The sequence below is a fragment of the Schistocerca gregaria genome, chromosome 7 (assembly GCF_023897955.1).
Source record: "Schistocerca gregaria isolate iqSchGreg1 chromosome 7, iqSchGreg1.2, whole genome shotgun sequence".
NCBI lineage: Eukaryota > Metazoa > Arthropoda > Insecta > Orthoptera > Acrididae > Schistocerca > Schistocerca gregaria.
Window position 1 is genome coordinate 452,925,977 of NC_064926.1, and position 27,872 is coordinate 452,953,848.

Consider the following 27,872-nt stretch of genomic DNA (forward strand, 5'->3'; position numbering starts at 1 on the left):
GAAACTGGAGGCATGGTTTATGGTTATTTTTAGTTTTACTACATTCTAAATGATTTTGATTGTAATATAACATTAAACAGGACATAACATAACTATTCCTAGACCTTTGATAAAATAGAAGGGATGAAATGAAACCTTTTTCTTGATAAAGCAATGTCCAGAAGTGCATTGTTTTGATCTTATACTGGGATGAAGGAAGCTGTGTAATAAAAGCATTTAAAGGACTTCAATGGTTAGCAGTACCACATGGTGCAAGTGTGCTACAAATGATCTTTTTACAAAATTATTAAAACTAAACATAATGAGAATTGCAAATATATTTATAAATCTCACATTTAAATTTGTAGCTACCACACACTATTTTAATACTGAATGAGAATGTGTATGGAAATCAGAAATGTGAATGCTTTTGTATTTGTAAATTATCAACAGAAATTACAATTCTGAGTACATTGTAAAAACTAGAAATGTTCTTTCATTACATTTTTCCAGCTTCTGAGAATACTCAGCTTTAATACTTGATAAGAATCAAAATAACATACTCAAAATTTGTGACATCTGTAAACAGTTCAGTGCTACAAACTTGCAAGTCAGCAAGAGCAAATCACTACATGGATTCCTGATTATGGAAAAATTGCTACAAAAATGAAACTTCGACCCTCCTACAATCATTATGCAACAAACATAAATTTACCAAAAATATCCTCAAAAGCTGAATTACAAATATCTGACTCCAGAAGACAACTACATATACTGAATAAATATTTCAGAGTTAACTAACTATTTAGGAGACAGAATATTATTTACATTTTTGGTCTGCAAACAGTATCTGAGTGAAACAGATAAATTTCTGCAGTAAGCAGAAAGTATATTTTATCTACTTAACACAAAACCCATTGTTTTCTATATACTTCCTTCCTATAATATGTAATATGCACCAAACAAATATAAACTCTTCTTGTATAAAATTAAAAAAAATGTAACACCTATTCAATATTGCTTTAAAAAAAGGCATTTTTAAACATGAAATTGACCAGTATTACCAAAATTAACACTATGAAAAACACCTCAAAACAGTTCAGACTGACAATTCTGATTAATAATGCCTAATATTTCTATGAAATGTAACATTAATATACAAAAATCTCAAGTTTCACATGAAAGCCAACTGAGTATGTACAGTACAAATTTCTCATAAAAATCTGTGTCATAGCAAACCTCCATACCACTGACCCTCTGGATTGAAATATAGGTCAATATATAGACAGATGTTCTTTAAATTTTTCATGTGAATAATCATTGATTCACATCATTCAGTCTATCTGAGGAATATGTACTCCAAAACTGGTATTCACCCGTAAATGGAAATCATCAAATTATTCATTTTCTTCTTATCCTTATAATTTCCTTCTTATCATGTATATGAGCTTCTCAACAGAATAAATACTGTTCACTCTTCCTGAATATTTTAAACTATTTTCTCACTGAAGCAATATAAATAGTACTACATTACTGGACTTTTTCATGTGTATCAATGCCAAGAAATTCGAAGGAAATGGATGCAGGAATGAATAAGAGTCATGCTGATTGCCTTTCGTTGAGTGGTAGCCCATTGTTTAGGTTTTGAAGTCGTCGGCATTCTCGTTGGCGGAATGCTTTCCTTTCAGATTTTGTTCCTCCAGTCATCACTCGAATCACAGGCTTTTCTCTAGACACTCTGTCTGGATTGTAAGTGTAACCAGGTCCATCTGTGTCCCATGATTCTTGTGGAGGAGGCAGATTTACTGGGACGTATTCCTTCCAGCATTCCTCGGCACTTCTCCGTTCACCCTGGAAAAATGAATATTTTGCTTACAGTGGAGTGAAGGCTTTCAGTAATATATTTCTTTGGTCAGGCATGCACGGAATCTCTAGCCTATAATACACTATAGAATACAGATTGCACAAACAGGAGTGTCAATATTTTGAATCCAATAATGTGCTTGGAGACTAGCTTCTAATGAAACAGTAAACAGTGAACAGTAAACGAAAACTAATAATGGGTATGATCTGGAAGAAATGCTTGCCATTCTTAGGATATATAATCAGGACACTTGAAAACAGAACCATCGGTAGAATAATGCAAAAATTAGGGAATTCTAAGAGCAACATTAAATGGATTACAGAAATCGGGCAAGATATGAAGTAACTAGAGAATACTAAGAGAAGATTTAAAAACAAAGACAAAATCAACAAAAACAAACCAAACTACACACCAAGGGCAACAAACAACCAACAGGAAGAATGATTTTATAAGAAGAAAGAAGGATTTGATCTGAGAGACTGAAGAAGTACTGCATCAACAGGAAAAAAAAAACCAATCACATAAAACTGATTAAAGTAGTCCAATGGAAGCCATAATATGCAAGTAAATAAATAAAATACTTAGCTGCTCATGGAATGGGTTCAGGTCCAACCTTTTTAAAAATCAATTGTATAAAATTGACAAAAGTAGTCCAATGAAGGCCATAATAGGCAAGTAAATAAAGTATTTGACTGCTAACACAATATGGGTTCAGGTCCAACATTTTTACAGTCAAAACAATCACTGCATTGTAACATGGTTTGGAAATAATGTTATATTCTATTTAACACTGTTGGATTTAAGGAGAGCTTCTGATCTGCACTCTTACAGTAGTCTTATCAGAAAATTCCAGAGTTTTTCTACTACATCTACACTTACATGTACTTCACAAGTCACCTGATGGTGTTGTGTTGGAGGCTACTTTGTGTACCACTGTTATCCCCCCTCCCATGACAACATACCCTCTTGTTCCGGTTGTAAATAGTTCGCGGAAAGATGACTGTCAGTAAGCCTCGGTGCAATCTCACATCTCTCTAATTTTATCTTCATGGTCTTTTCATGTGATATACATGGGAGAACCACTTTATTAGTTAACTCTAAGAACGTATGCTCTTGGAACTTTGACAGGAAACCACAGTCATTCAAACTGTCTCTCTTGTAGTGGCAGCCAATGGAGTCAGCTGAGCACCTCTGTACCACTTTTGCACTTACTAAGTTAACCCATAACAAAATGTGCTGCTCTTTTTCAGGTGTTTTGTATTTACTCTATCAATCCTATCTGATACAGATCCCAGTCAAACTCCTAGATATCTTACGGATGTGACTGTATCGACTGAGTGATTCGCAATCATGTAATCGAACAATAATGGGTCTTTTTGTCTATTTGTGCACTATATGTTACATATGTTTATATTAATGGTCAACACTGCACCAAGTGTCGATCCTGTGCTGGTCTGCCTGCATTTCGTTAGAATTTTCTAGCATTCCGCCTTGTGCCCTGAGATTCAGGACCCCACCACTATTCTCCCTTCACCATCAACCCAAAGTGTCCAGGGCGGCACAGTAAACACTGTGCAGAAGCAAATGCATTCCTGTCATTGTGTGCTTGGTGTCAGAATGGTACACTTTGCACCAACATTTTGATGGTAGGCAGAGAAAACCTCGAAACTCCATTTTGTTAAATTTTGCAGATGAAGCAAAAACAGTTTCTTAAAAAATAATATATAGTGATACAGAAAGTTGCTACTTCTATGGCTGTATAGTGGAATGTTAATTATTGACAATTAAAGAAATCCATGCGCTTTAAAACTTCTCTTTGATTCCAGAGATACTGGTTACTGAATTACAAGTTTTCACAAAATGATGGAGTCACGAGATTTTCATTGCTACCATCGACTTGTTATGTTGGAGATTGTTTGGTTTTATGAGTGTTGTCACTTTCGCTTAGTTGCTTTGGTGCAGTGGGTTATTTGCAAGTGATAGTGTTTTGAGCGTGTGCAAGCAATGCCAGATAGTGCTGTTGTTGGCTGTCATGGCTGTACTTCTCACAATCGCAACACTAAAAAGGAACAAAAGCATGGCTTTATGCTTTCCCTGCAAATGATTTGGCTGTAGAAAAGACCCTGTGAATATTGCAAATGTTAAAATATGCTCTCATCATTGCAAACAAATAGATTATGTTAGACACTTCCGTTTGGTACTGTTAAATTTACTGTGTAAATGAGTGCCTTAAGAGCAATGAATTTCCATCGTGTAATTTGCCAAGTAGTATGCACACCAGTGCTACCAAACCACTTTTAACAGATAAAGGAAAAGGAACCTTTCAACAAATATGACATCCGTGGAAGAAGCATGGGCACTTAGCACAAGCTTTTTACAACGGCAGATGGGTGCTGATAAATGTGCATTACTGATGAAGTCCTTTATAATGAAATCAGATAAAGCCTGTTTACAAAATTGCATAGCATCATTACAGAAGAGAAATACTCATCTGAAAAACATGCACATGAAATTGCAAGCATGTATCAAAGAGCTTGCAAGTGAATTTTTGTTACCGAAACGTCTTCGCAATAAAGAAAATAAATGCACCTGTATCTACTGAAACTAATCGAAACTGGGCAAAATATTTTCATCCAGTCAAATGAGAAGTTTGTTACATGGGTCAAAACGGGTTCTGTGGGTCAAAGAGTGCATTATTTATCAAGTTGATTTTTTTGCGCACCGTTTCACAGAAGAGTTACAATTTTTGCAGGGAAAAAATCCAGAGAACCTCCACCTGCAGTGTCAATCTTGTGTTCTTGGAGAACCCATAGTTTCAGTTGGCACCAGGTATTTTGGAGGATGTTCTTCGCTCATGACATAAATTAAGTATAACTGCAGAATGCGGTGCTACACAAAACTCACACTAATAGCATAGGCACATAGGTAACACACGACACAGACCTGTAAGTCCACGGTATTGGTGATAAGTTGAGAAAACTGTCCCGAACACGTGTTACAAAACGCCACTGTTTCTTGTGCATGTACCCCGACATCAATATGGGATATTATCACCATGCACAGGTACACAGGCCGCACAAAGGGTTGGCATACTCTGGATCAGGTGGTCGAGCAGCTGCTGGGGTATAGTCTCCCATTCTTGCACCAGTCAGTGCCTGTTAGAGCTCCTGAAGTGTCTTAGGAGCCGACCGAGAACATCCCAGACATGCTCGATGGGGTTTAGGTGTGGAGAACAGGCAGGCCACTCTATTCACCTGATATCTTATGTTTCAAGGTACTCCTCCACGATAGCAGCTCGGTGGGACCATGCACCACTGAAAAGGTGGACATACTGGTGCAAAATGACATCCCGATAAACCTGACCTGTTACAGCTCCTCAGTCAAAGACATGCAGGGGTGTAGGTGCACCAATCATAATCCCACCCCTCACCATCAAACAACGACCTCCATACAGGTTCCTTTCAAGGACATCAAGGGGTTAGTATCTGGTTCCTGGTTCACACCAGATGAAAACGCAGCGAGAATCACTGTTCTGACTATACCTGGACTCGTACAAGAACATAACCTGGGACCACTGTTCCAATGACCATGTACTGTGTTCTTGACACCAGGCTTTACGGGCTCTCCTGTGACCATGGGTCACGGGAATGCACCTTGCAGGTCTCCGGACGAACAAACCATGTCTGATCAGTTGCCTGTAGGCTGTGTGTCAGGAGACAACGGTTCCAGTGGCTGCGTCAAGGTGCCAAGCAAGGCTACCTGCAGTACTCCGTGGCCTTCTGCGGGCACTGATAGTGAGATGTTGGTTCATGTGGTGTTATGGAAGTCCCATAATGTAGCACCTGGACACGTTTCCTGTCTGATGGAATCACTGCCATAATCTTGAGATCACACTTTGTGGCACATGGAGGGCCCATGCTATGACCTGCTGTGTTTGACCAGCCTCCACTCGCCCTAGTATTCTACCCCTCTTAATGTCATCAATATGTGTTCTTTGAGCCATACACACAGTCACCATTAGCACATCTGAAAACGTCTGCACACTTACTCGCTGCACCATACTCTGACATGCACCAACACACTGCTTTGTGTGTTGTATGAGGACTGATGCCAGCAGCACCATGTGATGACAGCAGGTCAAATGGACTGCTTAGTCATAACCTGAGATGATTTAAACTTGCAAACTGCCCACCAGAGTGTTGTTTCACCATGTATCAGCATTATCCTTAATTGATGAGCATGAGTGTAGTTTCATTAGTTAATTCAAATACTTCCTACAAGTAAAGCACTTGTATAATTTATCGAGTGAAAATGACAGTGTTCACCTGTAAGTTGAAGTTCCTTTTAAGATGTGAATAATACAAAATGAAAATGAGAGTTACGTAGGTCTCGTTCACTCATTAAAACTTTTTTCAAAACCAGCCAGATAGATCACATCTTGGTGGACCAGCGCTATAGCCATAAAGCCATGGATGTCGGGTCGTATAGAGGAGCTGACTGTGTATCAGGCCACTTCATCGTTGTGTGCAGGATTAAACTCATGCGTAAGAAGGAGGTGACAATGTTGAGAAACTAGGAGAAAGTGCCATTAAAGAACAATATGCTGCAGAAATCAAAAACCATTTTGAGGTCCTAGAGACCCTAGAACCAAGAGAGAACATGGAGGAAAGATGGAAAGAAATAAAGTCCACAGTACTAAGTGAAGCGGAGGATATATTGGGAAGAAAGAAGATAATGAAGAAGAGGAAATGGTTCAACGAGACATGCCAGAAGTCTACAGAAAAGAGAAGGAAGATGAGAGAGAGGTGGCTTGATGACCGGGGGAATGAGCAGGAAAGGGAACATTTTACCAACATCAGAAAAGAGACAAAGCGATTCCTAAGAGCAGAGAAGAGAATATTTCTAATTAGTTTGCTAAAACAAGTTGAGGCAAATAACCAAAACAAGAATTCAAGGCAATTCTTTCAATACATAAAAAATCAGTAACGTGGATTTCAGAGCACAACTCTTTTCATTAGAGATACAAACGGCAACTTGATAAATGACAAGGAAAGAATACTTCTCAGAACTGTTGAATCGCCCAGACCAAGATGGGATGTTACCTGCAAACACTACGGAGGAAAGGAAAGATGAAGAATGGGAAGTTAGTGAAGAAGACGTGAAAATCGCAACCGAAGGACTCAGAAACAAGAAAGCCCCAGGGGAGGACAGAATAACATCAGAATTAATCAAGGAGGGGGGTGAGAGCTTACGCTCAAGAGATATAAAAACTGATCCAGTTGATATGGGAGAAGGAGACACTGCCAGAAGAATGGAAATTGGTTATAGTATGTCCAATATACAAGAAGGGAAGCAAAATTGAATATGGTAACTACAGAGGAATCAGCTTGATGAATGTAATGTGTAAGGTGCTAACCATCATTATCCTCAGAAAATTGCAACCATTCATGTTGTTGTCGTCTTCAGTCCTGAGACTGGTTTGATGCAGCTCTCCATGCTACTCTATCCTGTGCAAGCTTCTCCCAGTACCTACTGCAACCTACATCCTTCTGAATCTGCTTAGTGTATTCATCTCTTGGTCTCCCTCTACGATTTTTACCCTCCACACTGACTTCCAATACTAAATTGGTGATCCTTTGATGCCTCAGAACATGTCCTACCAAACGATCCCTTCTTCTGGTCAAGTTGTGCCACAAACTTCTCTTCTCCCCAATCCTATTCAATACTTCCTCATTAGTTATGTGATCTATCCATCTAATCTTCAGCATTATTCTGTAGCATCACATTTCGAAAGCTTCTATTCTCTTCTTGTCCAAAGTATTTATCGTCCATGTTTCACTTCCATACATGGCTACACTCCATACAAATACGTATTCCAGTCAACATTGTCAAAAGCATTCTCTAAGTCTACAAATGCTAGAAACGTAGGTTTGCCTTTCCTTAATCTTTCTTCTAAGGTAAGTCGTAAGGTCAGTATTGCCTCACGTGCTCCAGTATTTCTACGGAATCCAAACTGATCTTCCCCGAGGTCGGCTTCTACTAGTTTTTCCATTCGTCTGTAAAGAATTCGTGTTAGTATTTTGCAGCTGTGGCTATTAAACTGATTGTTCGGTAATTTTCACATCTGCCAACACCTGCTTTCTTTGGGATTGGAATTAGTATATTCTTCTTGAAGTCTGTGTGTATTTCGCCTGTTTCATACATCTTGCTCACCAGATGGTACAGTTTTGTCAGGACTGGCCCTCCCAAGGCTGTCAGTAGTTCCAATGGAATGTTGTCTACTCGGGGGGCCTTGTTTCGACTCTGGTCTTTCAGTGCTCTGTCGAACTCTTCACGCAGTATCGTATGAGAACAACATAACACGAGTACCAAGCTGGCTTTCGACCAAACCGATTGACAATAGATCACATTTTCACACTAAGACATATGACAGCATCCACAGGAATAGCCTATACAATGCGATGCAGGACTTCAGAATCCCTGAGAAACTAGAGAGAATGGTGCAAGCTTGTATGGAAGGGTCAATGTTCTGTTCAATATCATCCTAGAGAAAGTAATAAAAGAGTGTAGGCAAAAGGAGTGGGCTGGAGTAGAGATGGACGGTAACTTCCAATTGTCTCGCATATACAGATGAAATAGTACTATTAAGTGAATCAAAGCACAAGTTGAAAGAAATGTACCAGAGAATGGACAATTATAAACAGAAGGTAGGGCTCAAACTGAATCGAGACAAAACAGAGTTCACGCAATTAGGAAGAAGACAAGAGCAGGTAGAATTTCTTGAGATAGATAGCAAGAGGTTCAGGAGAGTAGACCGGTTCAAATACTTGGGATCTTGGTTTACCACGGACAACAACATAAAAGTGAACATCAAGGAAAGAATAGCAGTGGGAACGAAATGCATGCATTCCCTCAGAGAGACGCTCGGCTCTAAAACTGTCTCAGTGAACACTAAGATGAAAATCTAGTAGTAATGTACGGTTCATAAACATGGAGTATGACTCATCGAGAAAGGGAAAAACTATTAATATTTGAAAGAAGAGTAATGAAGAAGATAGGGGGCCAGTTTTAGATAACGGAGATTGGAGGAGGATGAATAACAAGGAAATATACCTTCTGATGCGACAACCAACTATCCTACGGAAGATAAAGAGCAAAAGAATACAATGGGTGGGCCATGTAGCCCGTATGCCAGATGGAAGACAGGCGAAGATGGCACTTGCAGGGAAACTAAACACCCAACACCCCATTGGACGACCAAGGCAGCGCTGGATGGACGACCTGGCGAAGGTCCTAGCAGCCCTGGGATTCGATGACACCTGGAGGTATCGGGCACAAAACAGGAAGGAATGGAGGCAGTTTGTGGAAGCAGCGCGTGGTCTTCGGGGCTGTGATCGCTGAATATCTATCTATCTACCTAGCTTAGAAAATAGCAAGCTCATTTCGAACATTTACTTGGGCAGAAAATTACAGAACCGGACCATATTTTGTGATTTTTTTTGCAAGTTTTGATTCGAAGGATGCTTGAATCCTTTTTAAAAATCAGTGTCTATTTAAAAGCTGGTTAGGTTACTCGATGTAGGGGTAACATTCTGGCAATAGCTATCAGTTTACATTTCATTATTTCCGTAGAAACTTATAACAAATACATCGCATAAATGCACAGCCCACAAGTTATAGCGCTATTTACGAGGTTTTTAGTGACGCCACAGCGCCCGACAATAGCTGCACGAAGGTGCTGTGACATCAGGGGTCACAGTTGACACTGTAGGCTCCCGAGATGTAAAAGCGAACGTCTCAGATGCTCTAACACCACCGCAGCCCGGGGCAGAAAAAACCAAGGCTGTGGTCAACACCGCTTCCATCTGTTTATAGCTGCCAGTTCCGGCCGCATCCGTACACAACAGGCGCCGTCTTTATCAATCTATAAGTTTTCGTCTAAACCACTAGTAATACAGGGTGTTACAAAAAGGTATGGCCAAACTTTCAGGAAACATTCCTCACACAAAGAAAGAAAATACGTTATGTGGACATGTGTCCGGAAACGCTTACATTCCATGTTAGAGCTCATTTTATTACTTCTCTTCAAACCACATTTATCATGGAATGGAAACACACAGCAACAGAACGTACCAGCGTGTCTTCAAACACTTTGTTACAGGAAATGTTCAAAAGTCCTCCGTTAGCGAGGATATATGCATCCACCCTCCGTCGCATGGAATCTCTGATGCAGCCCTGGAGAATGGCGTATTGTATCACAGGCGTCCACAATACGAGCATGAAGTGTCTCTACACTTGGTACCGGGGTTGCGTAAACAAGAGCTTTCATATGACCCCATAAATGAAAGTCAGGAGGGTTGAGGTCAGGAGAGCGTGGAGGCCATGGAATTGGTCCGCCTCTATCAAAATATCGGTCACCGAATCTGTTGCTGAGAAGCGTACAAACACTTCGACTGAAATGTGCAGGAGCTCCATCGTGCATGAGCCACATGTTGTGTCATTCTTGTAAAGGCACATGTTCTAGCAGCACAGGTAGAGTATCCCGTATGAAATCATGATAACGTGCTCCATTGAGCGTAGGTGGAAGAACATAGGGCCCAATCAACACATCACCAACAATGCCTGCCCAAACGTTCACAGAAAATCTATGTTGATGACGTGATTGCAAAATTGCGTGCGGATTCTCGTCAGCCCACACATGTTGATTGTGAAAATTTACAATTTGATCACGTTGGAATGAAGCCTCATCCGTAAAGAAAACATTTGCACTGAAATGAGGATTGACACATTGTTGGATGAACCATTCGCAGAAGTGTACCCGTGGAGGCCCATCTGCTGCTGATTGATAGTGCCTGCACACGCTGTACATGGTACGGGAACAACTGGTTCTCCCGTAGCATTCTCCATACAGTGACATGGTCAACGTTACCTGGTGCAGCAGCAAACTTCTCTGACGCTGACATTAGGGTTATCGCCAACTGCACGAAGAACTGCCTCGTCCATTGCATGTATCCTCGTCGTTCTAGGTCTCCCCCAGTCGCGAGTCATAGGCTGGAATGTTACGTGCTCCCTAAGACGCCGATCAATTGCTTCGTGTTCAGGCTGGACTGCTACGGTCGCAGGTTCGAATCCTGCCTCGGGCATGGATGTGTGTGATGTCCTTAAGTTAGTTAGGTTTAAGTAGTTCTAAGTTCTAGGGGACTGATGACCACAGATGTTAAGTCCCATAGTGCTCAGAGCCAATTGCTTCGAACGTCTACCTGTCGGGACACCTTCGTTCTGGAAATCTGTCTCGATACAAACGTACCACGCTACGGCTATTGCCCCGTGCTAATTCATACATCAAATGGGCATCTGTCAACTCCGCATTTGTAAACATTGCACTGACTGCAAAACCACGTTCGTGATGAACACTAACCTGTTGATGCTACGTAGTGATGTACTTGATGCTAGTACTGTAGAGCAATGAGTCGCATGTCAACACAAGCACCGAAGTCAACATTACCTTCCTTCAATTGGGCCAACTGGCGGTGAACCGAGGAAGTACAGTACATACTGACGAAACTGATCTTTTCTTTATTTGTGTGTGAGGAATGTTTCCTGAAAGTTTGACCGTACCTTTTTGTAACACCCTATATAACACTACCCCAAGCAGTCGCTGCTTCTACGCTACTTCTGATGGAAATAAACACACTTCGTGTGCCGCAATCGCTGTGTCGACACTTTTATTATGTTGGAACAATAAAAGTACGTACACTGCGATTGCGGCACACAGTGTTCGTTTCCAACCACACCGATCGCCCCACAGAGCAACCTGTGTGCTACTTCTAGTACTGAATAACTGCCAAGTCAGCTCATACAATGTTAATGCAGCAAAATTTATATAGAAATGTATAGTTCACTTCTTCGTATAGGCATGCGAGAACAAAAACTAAACAAAATCGTGCGTATAAACAGAAATTACTGCTGCTGTTGCCGTGTCCACAGGGCTACGTGGCTGCAGCTTCACCGACTATGTGCGCACTATATTTAGTGGTCGCTTGTGAGTGGAAGAGAAGGCTCTATGTCCTATACGACGTAATTAAGCAACAGAAGACCGCGAATATAAATAATAAAAAACAGCCAGTTTTCGAATTGTGTGTGTGCCTCACGGGGACAGATTCTTGAAACTTTCTTGTTCATTATTTACAGAAATGATTGACACAACGTAATGTTGTGTGATACATCATATATTCTTTGGCACGACACTTGTCAGATGTTACATATCTTGAAAATATACAACATAGTATAGACGTAGTGATAAGGATATGTGCCACTTGTTTTCAGGAAGACGTACTACAAAAAAATACAGCGAAGGTGAAGACATTATACTAAATGTCAGTGCTGCCAGTGAAGACAATAGAAAGTAAACCTGCTTTGATTTCACATAGTACTAAGCTTCAGCTAGGATACTCACACAAGAAATCCGCCTGTCACAGCAGCACATAATTCCTGTTACCGTACTCGTATATGCATATTTCACATTCTTCATCTTCTCCTCTGTGTTATGGAGTTATGGAATAGCTATTGGACAAGCGCAGATCCAAGGGAGATGCGCGTCATGAGGCCCCAAAATATATTTTAGTAAATACGTTTATATTATTACATATCCAAATTTCTCAGCTAACTTTCGTGGAATAACGTGGCGTGGAAACATGGAGTTTCGAAAATGGTAAGGAATTCTAGAAAATTACAACTTACTTCTCAGTTTTTTGTCCAAGTGTACGTGCGTGCGTCCCGACTGCTGCGGCCACTCCGGCCATCTAAGCATCCAATCACAGGCTGATCGAACCTTCTGCGGATAAACAATCCGACAAGGTAGTACTGAGAAACGATGGTCAGTTGAGTTACCGGAGGCGCGGTGACAGAAATACTTTTACTGTCACTCACCAGCCATCGCGCCGAGCGTCAACTTAGTTTACGCATGTAATACATCAGCGCCTATAGGGTAAAAAAATACAGAAAGGTCGACTTGTGCAACGCAGGTGGAAATGACCGAAAGAAACATTTCCGCTCACAGTCTGCAGCTGTAATGCTTAGTGTATCATAGACAAGTGTAAATTTTGATGATGTCAGAACTGTGAGAGTTTATTGTTACTAAGAGTTTTAAATCAATTGCGTACACATCTACTTGTCTAATTTGGCACTTATGCAGTTTAGGAGGTACATGTGCTGATCACGAGAAAAGTAGCTATTTTTAAGGAAACGCTGCTTCGTTGGCAAGGACTGTAGAAAGAAATGTTCAATAAGAAAATATCATTTTTTGCTGGCAGTCATTTAGACATTTCTAAAATTTTGCGAATGTCTTACATGTGGGTTTTCGAACTCAAAAGTTTTTAATGAGGGAGCTCAAAATTGGTAGTGAGCACACTGCGGTCGATTGGTGCCAATTTTGTACGGTTATCTGCCATGAATATTTCTTAATTGAGCCAATAGTTTTGGGCGGCCCTGGCCATAATGTTGAAATAGACGAGAGCTGCTTCGTCAGGAGAAAGTACTATCGAGGATCGAGGTCATATGGTGCGGCAGCTTTGGTGGTTATGACGTTGAGACGAAGCAAACCTTTATGGCTGCTGTGCCACGACATGATGCTACTCATTTGCTGCCAATTTTGCAACAGTATGTTTTACCTGGAACCACAGTAGTTTCTAATTTGTGGCAAGCTTACAATACCATAGGTAACTTGGGCTACAATCATCTGACTGTTAATCATTCGCTTTATTTTGTCAATCCCTTTACAAACGCAACCACAAATCACGTGGAGTCAGTCTGGCAAAAAGGTAAAGAAAAAAAATGCGTTTCGGAACTCGCCATGCTAAGCTGAATAACTACCTGGCGGAATTTCTCTGGCGTCAACGTTTTGGGGAAAATTCATTTCACATTTTCATTGAGCATGTTCGAAAAAGCTATCCTAATGCTGCAAATTAACTTGAGGTAGCTGTTTTAACCTAATATCTGACTCGAGATTTAATATATATCTGTGCAAAATAAACAAGTATGATTTTTTGAGAAACTTTTGTTAATAATTCCATCTTTTTTGAGAAAAATGTTTTTGGAATTCCGTGCATACATCATTTTCGAGAAAATTTTTTTTGAGACAGTTAATTGATTTTTTTCTTTTGCATCCACGTGAAAATAAGTACTTTTTTGCTGAGGAGCGCAGATATGACTAACACACAATTATTGAAATATTTTTTTTCGTATTCCGTGCATATATATATGCTTCTATCTTCAGAAATACGCGTTTCCTTCAAAAATAGGTACTTTTCTCGTGATCAGCGCATGCACCCCCTAAACTGCATAAGTGCCTCTAATTTTTGGATGAATGCTGTACATCATTTTCGATAAAAAAATTTTTTGAGACAGTTAATTGATCTTTTCTTTCGCATCCACGTGAAAATAAGTACTTTTTTGGTGAGGAGCGCATCAGATATGACTGTAACACACAATTTTTGAAATAAAATTTTTTTTCGTATTCCGTGTATATATTTATATATGCTTATATCTTCAGAAATACGCGTTTCCTTCAAAAATAGGTACCTTTCTCGTGATCAGCGCATGTACCCCCTAAACTGCATACGTACCTCTAATTTTAGGATGAATGCTGTTCCCTGAATTTGAAGCAATATGCTCAGTGATGTAAATAAATCATTGTATTAAAATATTTTTGTAGTTATTGTTATCATCTTAGGCATCTGTGCCATGTGGAAAGTAATGGCGACGGCAAATTAAGATATGGAAGTGGGACAATTTGGGGGGGGGGGCTGAGAATAACTTTCAGCCTCCTCTCCCAGTATCGAACCCTGGATCGGCACCTGCTATCGGGTAATGCTACAGGTTCAAACTTGGTTAATTCGCAAAAGAAAGCTATCACGTGCAACACAGGGCTATCCTATATGATAGCACGTTCAAATTTTGTTAACAACTGAATTTAAGGACAGTACTCAGTCTGCAGGTCTAACTGCATATCTGGAAACTTTAAGAAAGAATGGCCAAAGAGACCATATCACAAGAAAAGGGCATATAATTAACACGCCATTTGCTAGGATGGCATAGACTCATCACCAAAGCTGTTACAAATGTTTTGGTTATGTCTAATTCAACAAATTACCTAGAAGTGCCTAAGAAGGTGAAAAAATAAAGTTAAAACTAGCTTTGAAGGATGACTGAAAAGTAAATGTTATTCTGCTCAAAAATTTAGAGAGTGCGTAGCAACTGACAAACAGTACAATTTTTCTGCTAGTGACCAATAGATAAACAGCAGACTATATTGCGTTAACTCCAAGTAATGCAGTGCTCAATATCTGTTTTGTATTATTTTCTTGTGTTTTTAATCATTTATCCGAAAGGTGCATGAAGAAAGACATTTCACGAAATCAGGCTGATAAACCATCTAGCAAATTAGTACATAAATATATATATCTTCAAAATCTCGTTAGGCACATTTTCTTGGTGTTTCGACAGATACCTGGAATTTCGTTTTTGCGATATGTAGCCCAAGCAAATACTACTCATCACGCCTTTCATACGATACCGTACGGAAAACGTTAGAATGTTTCCTATTACAAAAAAATGATTTTTAGGGCTGAATTTTACGCACCCATTCGATAGAGCTGTCCATAATTAGCTTTGTGCGATATTCTTTCATCGATACGTATTAACCAGGACAGTAAAACACTAAGTATCCACCAGCGACAGAACTGTCCTAGTCCACCGTGCAACAGCGCTGCTCAGTCGCTCCTGGAGAAATGCTTATGCTTCATAATTTAATTTCCCTGTCAATACACATCGATACAACGAAAATCGCACTAATGACTAATATGGGATCTCTCCAGCGAATCGGCACGAAAATTTCCGCTTTAAAAGTATTGTTATAAACGGGAAGCAATCCGACGCTTTCCGTCAACACTGGACGTCGCATGAAAGACGCGACAGGATTTAAATTGCAAATATCGTATATATTACTGCGCGGAAAAAGCATATTAGTAGGCGCACAAAACAAGTTTTTAGATTTGGCACTTACAGTATCAGGTCACGTTCCACTTACAATTACCCTGGATGCAGGGAGTATCAAGACTAAAGAATGTGATCTTTAACTTTTTCCCCTGCGCCCCGCCCCCCCCCCCCCCCTTCCACCTACAACGGCACTCAGCATATTTGCTTGTGGTGTCTGTCTGGTCTGTAGCGTAACCCGAGGTCTACTTGAGGTTGGAAGGTGATATTTTGGTGGTGAGTTGGCGAGGCCAACGAATGTGGATGCCAAGTTTAGTGTAATGTAGCTCACTAATGTTTACGTTCGCACCGTATTTAAGCCACTTTTCGTCATAAATGCTGAAAAGCAAGGGAAATTCATAAAACCATTGTTAAATAATGGAAAAGTCTTGGCCGAGTATTTTGATGCATGTGATGAACGTAACGTAACACATTAAAAAAAAAAGAATCGATATTAATCAATTAACCTTAAAATGAATAAGAAGCGAATTACTGCAGTTCAGTTTTAACGTGGAAGTTTGGCATACCGACAAATAGCAAATGTACTAAGACCCAGAGGCGGTTAATCAGCATAAATATAGCACATGCTACACGACGACTGCTCAGGCACTGAAATAATACCGTAATTCATATGGGATTTGTCAACGCATATAAAGGACGGGCCTACCGCTAAAAATTATGGATATATCGCTAAACAGATGTTCTTGTTTACCACATAACGTTTAAAAGAGTAAGCGGTTAAGAAATTATGAGTGAAACTGTACAAGATATTACTATTATTTTAATGAAAATACCGAAAATAATACCGGTGGTAACCCATACGCAACAATGCAGTTATTCTTCCTAATTGATTATATGGCTTATGAAAACCCTGTAGCGGTGTACAAGAAGAATAATAAAAACGTTTTACTTACGTCCACGTGGTAGGCGTGCTCGTCTAGGACTCGTCTATTAGGGCATGTCTGAATGTGAACCAGATAGTCGCTGGCAGGAACGTGATGGGTAGAATCAAAGCTGCAAATGGCCTTCTTCTGATCGTTGTGTACTTTTTTGCACTTGACCAGGTGGTACTGCAACCGAGACTCGTATATCTGATGAGCCGTATTATAAACGCAAGTCACCTGACGATCACTGGCGATCATCATCGCGTACACGACTTATCACCGCGGCGCCTCAAGTAACACTGAAAGGCTGGTCTCACTTCGCTCGGGGATGCCCTGTGTGTCTGCATTGTTGAGATTATTTTCTGCTGTTGCCGGTTTCGGCCCTTTTTTCTGTGTTAATCAATAATCAAGACAGTGAAAGGAAAAACTGTTGCTATGTCAAGATGTAATATTGTATGTTAACATTTCGAAAGCTTTGACAACTATTAAGTGTATTACCAAGAACCAGCGAAACGACAAACGAGAAAGTTCTAGACGCTAGTGCAATCTGTTTCTTGTTTAATTTTTACCTTTATGTTTGCTAAACTGATAAATGTAGAACGAATTGTGAAAAATAGCGATGTGATAAAATCTCAATTAACAGATTACCCGTAACAGCATTTTCTTATCTTTTCCCGAACAACAATTAGTTTTTTTAACGAATATATACTACGACAATTATTCGATCCATACGGAATGCAAAGTACCTGGCTTAGTTCGATGACTACTGAATTAAAATTCAAGCAAATTACTTTAGCCTGCAATGAATCGTGTATTTAAAATGATGTTCGGAATCCAAAATGGACATTTTGATTTTCAATGACGTTCAGCTAGTCAATCTAGGCCATTTTAATGGAAGGTTGTACGATTACATTAAGTCTAATAATGTAAAATGGCCTACACTCGAAGAAAGATGCTTACAAAATATAAAAAATAACTTATAATTAGGGAATTTAGAAATATTTTTTAGGCTCCTTAAGTCACTTACCCATGCAAATCACGATATTAAAATCAGACTAATAAGAGGTGGCACAGCTAGAAACTTTAATAGAGAGTACAATAAAGTAGATGTAAAAGCCTCACACGCGAGCGACGGACTGCAGCCAACCGTAGCATGGGAGACCGATCGCTTCGTAGCTCTGACGTGTGGGCGAATCGCAACGATCGGTCGATGATCGCGTGAAAATCCCAGGCAGTCTGATAGATCGCATGTGATTCGTGCACGCAATATGATTGTCTGGCTTGTTAGCGGCGATTCGTTTCTCTAGTCATGAAGCGTCGTTGTGCAGTTTTGTTTCATTTCGCTTTGCATATATTGAAGATATTTACATTAGAATTAAAAGTTATTCGGAGATCACGACTACTCTGAGAAGTAAAACGGAAACCGAAGCTGCCATCTATATTAAGAAGTGATACGAAATACGCCCTCCTGTTTTGAAGCTTCTAAGATAGAAGCGGAATTGATGGGAAGTTCATTTATATTTATTTGTGAAAAAAATGCACGTATTATTGAACAGAATACAGTAACAGCAATATTAAGAGGGCATTTTAATTTAAATATTCAGGACAAATCTACTATGAAGATACACTCAAGTCCCTTCTCATTTCATATAATCAAACTCTCTCTCCTACAATTTATAACAAGAGTTACGGCAATCAGCAGTGCTGTTATTGGCAACATTTCTATGTATACACCGAGATTCCTCCATTATGACTGGCGAACATATCTGCTAGCGAGCTGAGGTTTTCGCAAAGATCTGAAGGTGAAACTAGTCGACGAGTGTTCCGAATTATACGTTTATGGTCATCCTACACAGTGATTCTTGCTCAAAACGATCTCGCAGTCTGCTTCAGTTTGTATCTCAATGGTTTTCAGTTTTTTATCTATCTCAATGAACGCACAACCTCCATTACCCATTAGCCTACCCTTTAGGTTTAGATACACTCTTAGTTGATACAAAAAATCTCGCTCTCTCGAAACTCAGAGGTTCTGCACTGCTTGCTGCACTTGGCATTAAGTGACGTACACTGTTTTTTGAGGAGTGTTTCGTAACTGTGGCATGTTGTTGCAGATGCTTTCAACGATAATGGAAAAAAAAATTGGCGAAGTGCGAGTAGGGCTTGTGTACTGAGGGTTCCGTATAAACTTTTTCTATATACGTGGTCTCAACCATTTTACCCGTTATCGATAGCGATACTAGCAAGATAATGGTCCCGGGAATTCCAAGACAGTATCAGAATCGCTACAGTATTAGAATTTCAGAATCAAAATCGCTCCGTAAATCCTCAGACTAACCTGGACGTACAAAAAGAAGCGGGCAGGAGACTTCAGTTTATATATGTGCAGAGAGAAGATTTAATAAAACGTTTTTATTTACTTTCTAAAACATGACAACTTACATTCCATGTTTGCACGCAGCAGTGTTCGTTTATTGTGCTTTTGACGGGTGATGAATGCGATGTATCAAATGGCAAAGCTATTTTTTATGTAATATAATAACAATTTAACAAGTTTCAGATTTTTTTGCTTTACTTGTACTGTGAAACTTAGTTTCTTGTCGAATTTCATGTTCTAGGTCAAAGGGAAGTACCCTATAGGTTTTGATGAGTTTGCGAGTATCAGAATATGTGACATAAATGGTCGTTTGTTTCGATTGCAGTGACTTAGAAGCTTAAAACGTTTACACCGTCAAGGGGCCATAGATCTTAATAGGTGACATAAATTTGAACGTGATTTGTCTACCCATTCCTGAGAAAAAGGGTTCTTAACAATCGGAGAGACAACAACGCAAACCTATAACGATTCCTATTTGGCAGGTTGAGGCGAGGAAACCTAAAGAGATGGATTGATAATGCGTACTTATCTCCATGAGTTTAGACAAGGGCGCACCCAGCGAACGGCAGGAGAGTGTACCAAGAACCATTTGTCTTGCGATCTACAACTTGTTTCGCTGTTCGCCGAATGGCTGTGCGTTCTTAAAGCTTTTAGAACGTTCTGCCTTTAATTAGCGATGTTCGTTTTCTTGTTGCCAATTAGTGCCAAAACATGCCATGTGTAATCCATTCATATAAATTCAGCTTAATTCTGACTCCTCTCATCTGGCCATTATCCCATATTTATTATCGCCTTTTTTTGTGAATTGTTGGTGTAGTTTTCCGATAGAAAGTTACTTTTGCTGTCAAGATTTTTCCCAGAAGCCTTAGTTACAATATCTGTTTTCTACACGAAAGTTATCGTAAACATTGTTTTCATTTCTAAAATTAAATGAAATAACATTTTCTTTATGATACTGCAGGCCAGCCGCTTGTACTGTTGCCTCAAACGACCTCCTACCTGATAACACTGACGGAGCGAGCGATATCAATGTTCCTGCCAACAATGCAAGCGAAGAAAACCATTTTTGTTCATTTGAAAAGCACTGTGTTTTGCTAATGCTGCTTGAATCATGACGAAATTATATGATGAAAGTTCTTCCTCCAGTTAGCATAACTTAAATGGGCGTCCGCGAGAATTAATCCAAAAGGGGGCAATATTCTAAAATTTCCATTTTTGGCATATTTCATTCGGTGAGATTGAGACTGTATTATTAGTCAAAAGATAAACTTGAGAGAAATTTAAAAAAAATCTGCAATGCCATACGACTAAGAGGTACTCACTCGACGTTATATAAGTACATTATTCTAATATGGAAATGGTAATCATTTTACATTAATATAATATACGTGCACGTGTCTATGTTGTTAACATGAAAACGAAAGCCATCATTTTGATTCGGCAGTTTAAAATTACATCCTTCTTACGATTAAATTCATGGTATTCAGCAAATTATTTACAAGAGTAAATTTTCTGGATATGCAAATAATGTTAGGTTTGCCCTGAAAATTGAACATCTGAAATAGAAAAAAACATCAGAACGATTGAAAGAATAATGTTGGATAGCAACATAAATAATCATAGCAACATAAATAATCAGGATAAACACCAAATTTAATACTCCTCAAAGTGGAGAAACAAAAACGAACTCTCAAATGACAATATTTTTTATCACACTCGGCAATCTTAAATCCGAGTCTTAGGAGAATCGCAAAAATCGTTGCTTGAAATACTCACAAATTTTATAGTAAGGGTTAAGCCTACACCCTTAAATTTTAGGAGGGGGAAGTGCTTTCCTACCCTCACTGCGGTGGTCTGTGATAACCAAAAAATTTTTAAAGAATGAGTTGTTGCCAGTCTTCTCTAAATCCTGACAGTTCCTAATGCTGGGCGATTCCAGTTATGTTTCTGTAGTGTTATACTTATCAGCATGCTATTCTTTGAAACATTTGAAATAAAAGCAGAGGTGCGTTTCAGAGAACTAGATAACTTAATAAATTATCGTTCTCTCCTTAGCGCCTACACAGGTGGTTAACTTTATCGTTCCAACATTGTACATAATAATTATTGTTTGTCGGGAAAAGTTTTAAAAAATGAAAACAAGTATTTGTTGTTCGCCCTCTCTCTTCCTTCCCGACCGCTCCGTCTGTTTTTACCGACACGAGAAGTATTTCTGATTGGAATTTCTTGCTGCAAAGTGACCCACGAAACTTAGTTTAGGGTCGCTGCCTACATTAAGACGATATGTTTCCCGAGCTGAAGACTGGAAGAATCCTGTAATAGGTGCATTTATTATGTTCTCAAACTAACAGATTTTTCCCCCCAGTTTTGTGCAGTTATTCTGACCAGTCAAGAGCCTCACAAGGGCTGCACATGTCACCGCCACGCGGGCGTGTTTCTCGGGAAATAACGAAATTACAATACTTTGCCAACCCAACGAAACTTACGCTACTGCTTTGTTAAATGTAGCACGGGCGTTGTTTCCCCATTCAGACAACTGTTTTATCTGGAAATAACCTGTTATGATTTGCATCAATAATCTTTGTCAACAATGGAAACATATAGCAGTACGCATAAAATCACAAACAACTATGATACTTGATTCAGGCATGCTGGCATAAAGAATGACTATTGTCAAAAATTTTCAAAATGGTCACCCTCGTGGCTAGAAACTGTATAGGTACGAGTTGTGGTTTCGAAATGGAGGAGTGAATAAAGCACTAGACTCACATTCAATTTGTGGGAATGGGGGTGCGGGAATAGTTATTCAAATCTTTGTCCGACCATCTGATTTTCGTTTTCCGAAGTTTCCCTAAATCACTACATATGAATACCGGAACGATTTCTTCAATAAGGTCATGGGCACTTCCTTCTCCAATAACGCCATTGCTCAGTCTCGATGTTACACACGATCTTTTATGATACTGAGGGTGATTTCTTTCTTCCATTTATGTGATGATTTTTTCTGGGCAAAACGTCGGGAACGGGTGTGAGGCGTTTGCCTGTCGGTGCACCGGTCACGAAACATATCTCATTTCGTTCTAAGTTTCCAACGCTATCATCACAGAGATATCGTTCCTCACTGAAGTTATCTTGTTTGAAAGTTGTAGAAAACGTGCTAGCGAGTTATCGTCATTCGGCTATCCGTTGATCGTTGTCATACGTACTTGAACCTTTGAAGCTGCTATCTGCCCAGTCATCCACAAGTGATGGGTATTTGTCGGATAGAAGGAAGTGTACAGTTCAACGTTCGATCGGTGGCGAGGCCTTTAGAGAAAGGACGCTAGAAAATAATCAGGACTGTCTGAGACGCAAGACTGGCTAGCCTGCGCCCAGCTCTCGCCACAAAAATTTTGAAATAAAAAATTGCCTCGGTGCGAGCAGGGCTCGCGTTCTGAGGGTTTTGTACATTCTTAGTCGTGTATGGAGACTGTTCATCCATGGAGGAAGTGGGTTGGCTGTTACCGACAGCATTACTGGCAAGATGTCAGTCGCCGTAACTCTGTGACTTTCAAGAATGTTTTAATTATAGGTCTGAAGTCGGATAACAAATAACAAAGAATATTCTCTGGCGTTATATAATCACAAATCAACATGGCCGTATCTTTTGACTGCATTGACTTAGAAGCTTACATTTATTACGCCGCCTAAGAACTGTAGGTCTTAGTATGTGAGACAGATTTTTCGGCTTGATACGTAAACCCGTTCCTGAGAAGAATGGGCCTTAACAGACGGAGGGTCAGACAAACAGTTACATAAATGACAAAAAAATTTTTTTTTCGCATGGTATAATTACAAGTTAACATTTTTCGGATTGTTGTTCCTTTACTTGTACCATGAAACATTGCTTATTGCCAAATTTCATGATCCTAGATCAACGGCTAGTGCCTTAAAGGTTTTGATGAGTTTGCGAGTATCGAAATAAATGGCACAAATGGTCGTTTTATTGCACTGACTTGGAAGCTCAAGTTTTTCACACCGCTAAGGTACTGTAGATGTTAGTATGTGACCGGTCCTTGATAAAAACGGTTTTTAACAGACGAACGGCCAGACGGACAACAAAGTGATCCTATAAAGGGTTCCGTTTTTACCCACTGAGGCACCGAAACTTTCGTGCAGGCCCGTTATAATCGTAAATGACGCGTGCTACCCATGTTGTATGGGCTTATACAGACGAATTTTTCAATGGACAGCTGCTATGTATTAAGTTGGCACCTGTCGCTCAAACCTCCTCTCTCGCGTCAAATTCCTACAGGGCCGGTCTAACGTGAGGCCCCTCTGTCGGGAAAACCGCAAGAACTTCTAAAATAATGGTTAACGAAATCATCGGGAAATGAAGAGAGTTCGACTTTGCAGGTAAACAATTTCTTTCATTTCTCTTTTCATCTTAACCAGGGTTCATTAAAAAACCAAAGGTTGTTTTCCTAATATCGACATCGCTCTAAGAACGTATCTCTCACTTGTGATCAAAAAAGCAGTGGAAAAAGGTAATTTTCAAAAACGAAGTCGGTTAAAAATAGGGCTTCGAACCTCCTCGTTAGAAGACTGGCTCAACGCTTTGGCTTCGCTCAGATTGAAAGTGATGTTTTAAGACAACATTTATGGAGATATTATAAGTAGCTTCATTAGCAAGAAGTGCAGGTGCAAACAGATTAGCCAGTAAGATTGACAGTTTCATTTTAAGACTGATTGTTTGGGAAAATACTGTATACTAATACTTGGCCTGCGGCACGTAGGCACATGTCACATATATTCCACATACATTTAACGTATATCTACTTCTAGATGATTACCCTGCAATTCACAATTAAGTGCCTGACAGAGGGTTCATCGAACCACCTTCAAGCTATTTCCCTACCGTTCCCCTCTCGAACAGCGCGTGGTAAAAAAACCACTTAAATCTACGCCTTCGAGCTCTGAATATATTAATGATGATCATTTATCCCTATGTAGATGGTCGCCATCGACATATTTTCGCACTCGGAAGATATAGTTGGTGATTGAAATTTCATGAGCTCTCGTCGCAGCGAAGAACGCCTTTGTTTCAATGATTGCACCCCACTTCGTGTATCATATTCGTGGCATTCTCTCCCCTATTTCGCGATAATACAAAAAGAGCTGCTCTTCTCTGAATTTTTTCCGTATCTTCCGTTAACCTTATCTGATGCGGAAGACACCGCGCAGCAGCAAACCAGAAGAGGACGGACAAGCGTAATAATAGCCAATCTCTTCGGTGGACCTGTTGCATTTTCTAAGTACTGTGTTTCAAGAAAAAGGACTGTCTGTGGCAGCTGTGTGATTCTCCGTTATTTCATACCACGATAAACTACAAAGGACTCTGACATTAAGCCGCGTGGCATGCTCTTTAGACCCGAAACACACTGGCAAAATCGTTGGCTCCCTGCATTGCTCATTCTTACTCGTGATGTTCAAACACAAATAAGAGACAGATTGCGCGTAATACTTATAAAATATCCTAATCAACTAATTAAAGCAGAGAAACACCGACGGGTCGTTTTCGAACGTCTCTACGTGTCATATCTTGTCCTTATCATGCTCACCCGTACCGGCAGTAGAGATGTTTCTCGCCCACAGTATGTTCATACAGATAATGAGTCATGAACGTACCAAATTTGATAGAAATTGCTCCAGCCTTTCCTGAGTTACGCTTTTATGTCAGACTTTTTCGCCCTAAACTCCCAGTCACAGATTTGTCTTAGCCCACAGTACATTGTTTCAGATAGCAGGTGATACATATGCTAGTTACTTCAGGCGTTACATAAAGATTTTATACTGGTGTATCACTTCTTTGCACCCCTCCCCCCCCCACCCCGCCCCCTACCCTCACTTACACTCCAACTTTGGGGCTGAAACGTCACTATAATTCCCCAATAAGTCCAGCGATGTCGAAAACTGGATGTGACACTGATATCAGTCGTTATCGAATCTTTTTGCGTGTCACGTCCTCGCCCCCAACCCTCATCCCTGTGATGGTTGGTATATTACCCTCATAATATATTTATACAAATTATGAGTAATGTGTATACCAAATGTGACTGAAGTTGCTCCGGATATTCCTAAGTTAAACTTGTACGTCAACCCGTGGTAGGTGATTCTTACCTCCTCAGAACCCGTTGCGAGCGTGAGCAGAACAATTCACCAGTTTCGTCGCTATTGGGTGAATGGCTTAGGAAGGTATGTATGACTGATAAACAAATATTCAAAACAGTTCAAATACGGTATAATTGCCCAAAAACATTTGTTAGACATCTGGACGTGTTTGTGTAACGTCCGTTTTCAACAATCAGGCGGAAGCTAGTGGCCCTTGACAATAAGTACGTAAAAATGTACTGACAAAGTGACAAGGCACGCGTCAGGAGTAATGCATATTGTAATGGATGCAGAACATACGCAGGGTTTATGATATTTCCGTGTGCAGTTTGCGATTAAAATTACATATGCGAATCAACTCTATTACACGTGGTTTACGTCCGGTAGGCTGTAGCCTGTTAGGAATACAATGGATACATTAACGTTTTTGATTTTGGAGTGAAAATAATCCGTTGTATCACGATGCTTTTACGTAAATATTACTAATCCTGCAGTACCTTACGCTGCTTGATGATGACGAGTGATTCCCGAAAGACGCTCTCGATTAGAGATGTTAAAGTATATCTATTCGAATGAACAATAATTAAGTCATATTGCGATCCTAGTCATAAAGTACTTCAAAAGTATCGGTATAAACTCATATAGGTATCACAAGCTGCGACACCGTCGCGAAAAAACACAGTGACCCGTATATGTAATGTTTCCTTTAATTTAAGTCTATGGTCACAATCTTTTCTGTTTAACAGATTACCGGTTTCATCAGATCTCCAGCAAAAATGGGAAAGTATAAATACACTCGCAAACTGTATACAGCTTAAGAACAATACATAGAGCATATTGAAAAGTAGTACTGACAAAATTTACATTTGTGCGCTTTAAATGTGAAGAGGCATACCAGCCAGTACTACTTTTCAATAAGCTCTATGTATTGTTCTTAAGCTGTATACAGTTTGCGAGTGTATTTATATTTTCCCATTTTTGCTGCAGATCTGATGATGGTCATTAAAGACCGAAACCGGTAATTTGTTAAACAGAAAAGATTGTGACCATAGACGTAAATTAAAGGAAACTCATATCGTTATCTTTTTAATTTTTTATGCAAATGAAGTGACGTTGAGTGTATAAGATATTTTGCCTGGTTGCTTGTTTTCTGCAGTCTATTAAAAAACATTAAAACTTTGATTTATTTATTAATGCTAATCCCTTAGCAGAAAAGTCACACGTTGGAAAGTTTCTCTAAAAGAGCAATTGCTGTAAATATTTCGGAGACAATTTTTTTCTGTTTTGAGTTACTGTTGCACCAGCTTTTGAGAATAAACACTCACTGGACACAGGTGTTGCAACATGGTGAGATGTTGTTGAGCATATTTGTACAAAAATAACTTTAATGTCTTTCCATTCCACAAATGGGTTCCTTTTTAGTCGTATTCCTGTTACAGTAGACGAGGTAGCATCTTCCTATGATTCTCCTGGGCTATTTTTTTGTTCACAATTCATACTTCTGAGTTTTTGTACCGCCCGCCCATATACTGCTGGAACTTGAGAATGCAGGTTTTTAAACATTGGATCCAACAGAGAAGTATTGGACGCATGCTCTTTAAGTCAATTAACCCACACTTTTTCTTCAGTTTTTTAAACAAAACGCGTTGCATTTTTTGAAAACTGGTGCGACTGGTGTGATATTATCACTTTTGTTTGACAAGTGATTAATCATTGCTATAAATTTGGATATTGTAGTATACTTTTGCCCAGACGCTCCTTTTGTGTCATGTTCGAAAGGCTTTATTAATCAAGGTAGATGATTGCTTCCATCTCTACAGCAGTTGGCATGTCAGCTGCTGAAACTCTTAACAATTAAGATTTCAGATATCACTTTTCTGAGATGTAAGAAGCCCTCCAACATTAAAGGGGCCGAATTCCGCCTTGTTTTAAGATAAGCAACAAGTGTCAACAGTGAGCCTTCGTGAGTATTGTTTCGTATTTAAATTTTTTTAGATTTGTCCGACCGCACAACACTAGTTTCAATCCAGTGCACTATCTCTCGAACATTAGATGAAGTTGTTTTAACGTCAGGTTTCGATTCGACATGAATAATTTTTTCTGTACTAAGTAAGTATTGAAAGAAGTATTCCATTCTAAATGTACTCGGTATCGAAACAAAAGTATCTAATACGTAAGTGTAACAGAACATCCCTAACACATAAATATTTATGAGCAACTTCTCTCTCTCTCTATCTCTCTCTCTCTTTTTTTTTTTTTAACTCTGCCTTGCGACTGGTTTGATGCGACCGTGCCACCAATGTGTCTTAAACTGCCGTTAGTGCGTTTAATGGTTTCCATTGCGTTCTGCATCCTCATGCCGTTGATCTTTGTTCCACAGACTAGCCATGAATTTTCTCGTCACCAGGTCTGTCCTGTTCCATTCCCTCATTTCCAAATGTCGGGAATTCCATGCTGCCACCGTTAAGTCCCCGTCTTTATACCTCTTCAGCATCAACACAAACATCAGCGCCGTTTCACGCCTAACTCTACCAACACTGTGCCTTTAACGGTCATCAACACTTTCATTAAATGGTGTTACAATTTCACC

The 27,872-nt window shown here is 39.7% G+C and overlaps 1 protein-coding gene across 1 annotated transcript; it reads right to left on the reverse strand.

The window, feature by feature from the left end:
• Positions 1–230: 230 nt before the first annotated feature.
• Positions 231–17,053, reverse strand: LOC126281606 (gametocyte-specific factor 1 homolog). The gene is made up of 2 exons (XM_049980713.1): positions 16,789–17,053; positions 231–1,830 (listed from the first exon to the last, which is right to left on the reverse strand). Exons 1-2 carry the CDS (start codon positions 17,017–17,019, stop codon positions 1,579–1,581), a joined length of 483 nt encoding a protein of 160 aa, XP_049836670.1. The 5' UTR covers positions 17,020–17,053; the 3' UTR covers positions 231–1,578.
• Between the last annotated feature and the right edge of the window lie 10,819 nt (positions 17,054–27,872).

Coding starts and splice junctions, on each gene's coding strand:
- LOC126281606 (XM_049980713.1), bottom strand. CDS start 17,019: ATGATGATCGCCAGTGATCGTCAGGTGACTTGCGTTTATAATACGGCT. Junction 1,831..16,788: donor AGCACGCCTACCACGTGGAC/GTAAGTAAAACG, acceptor TCATTTTTCCAG/GGTGAACGGAGAAGTGCCGA.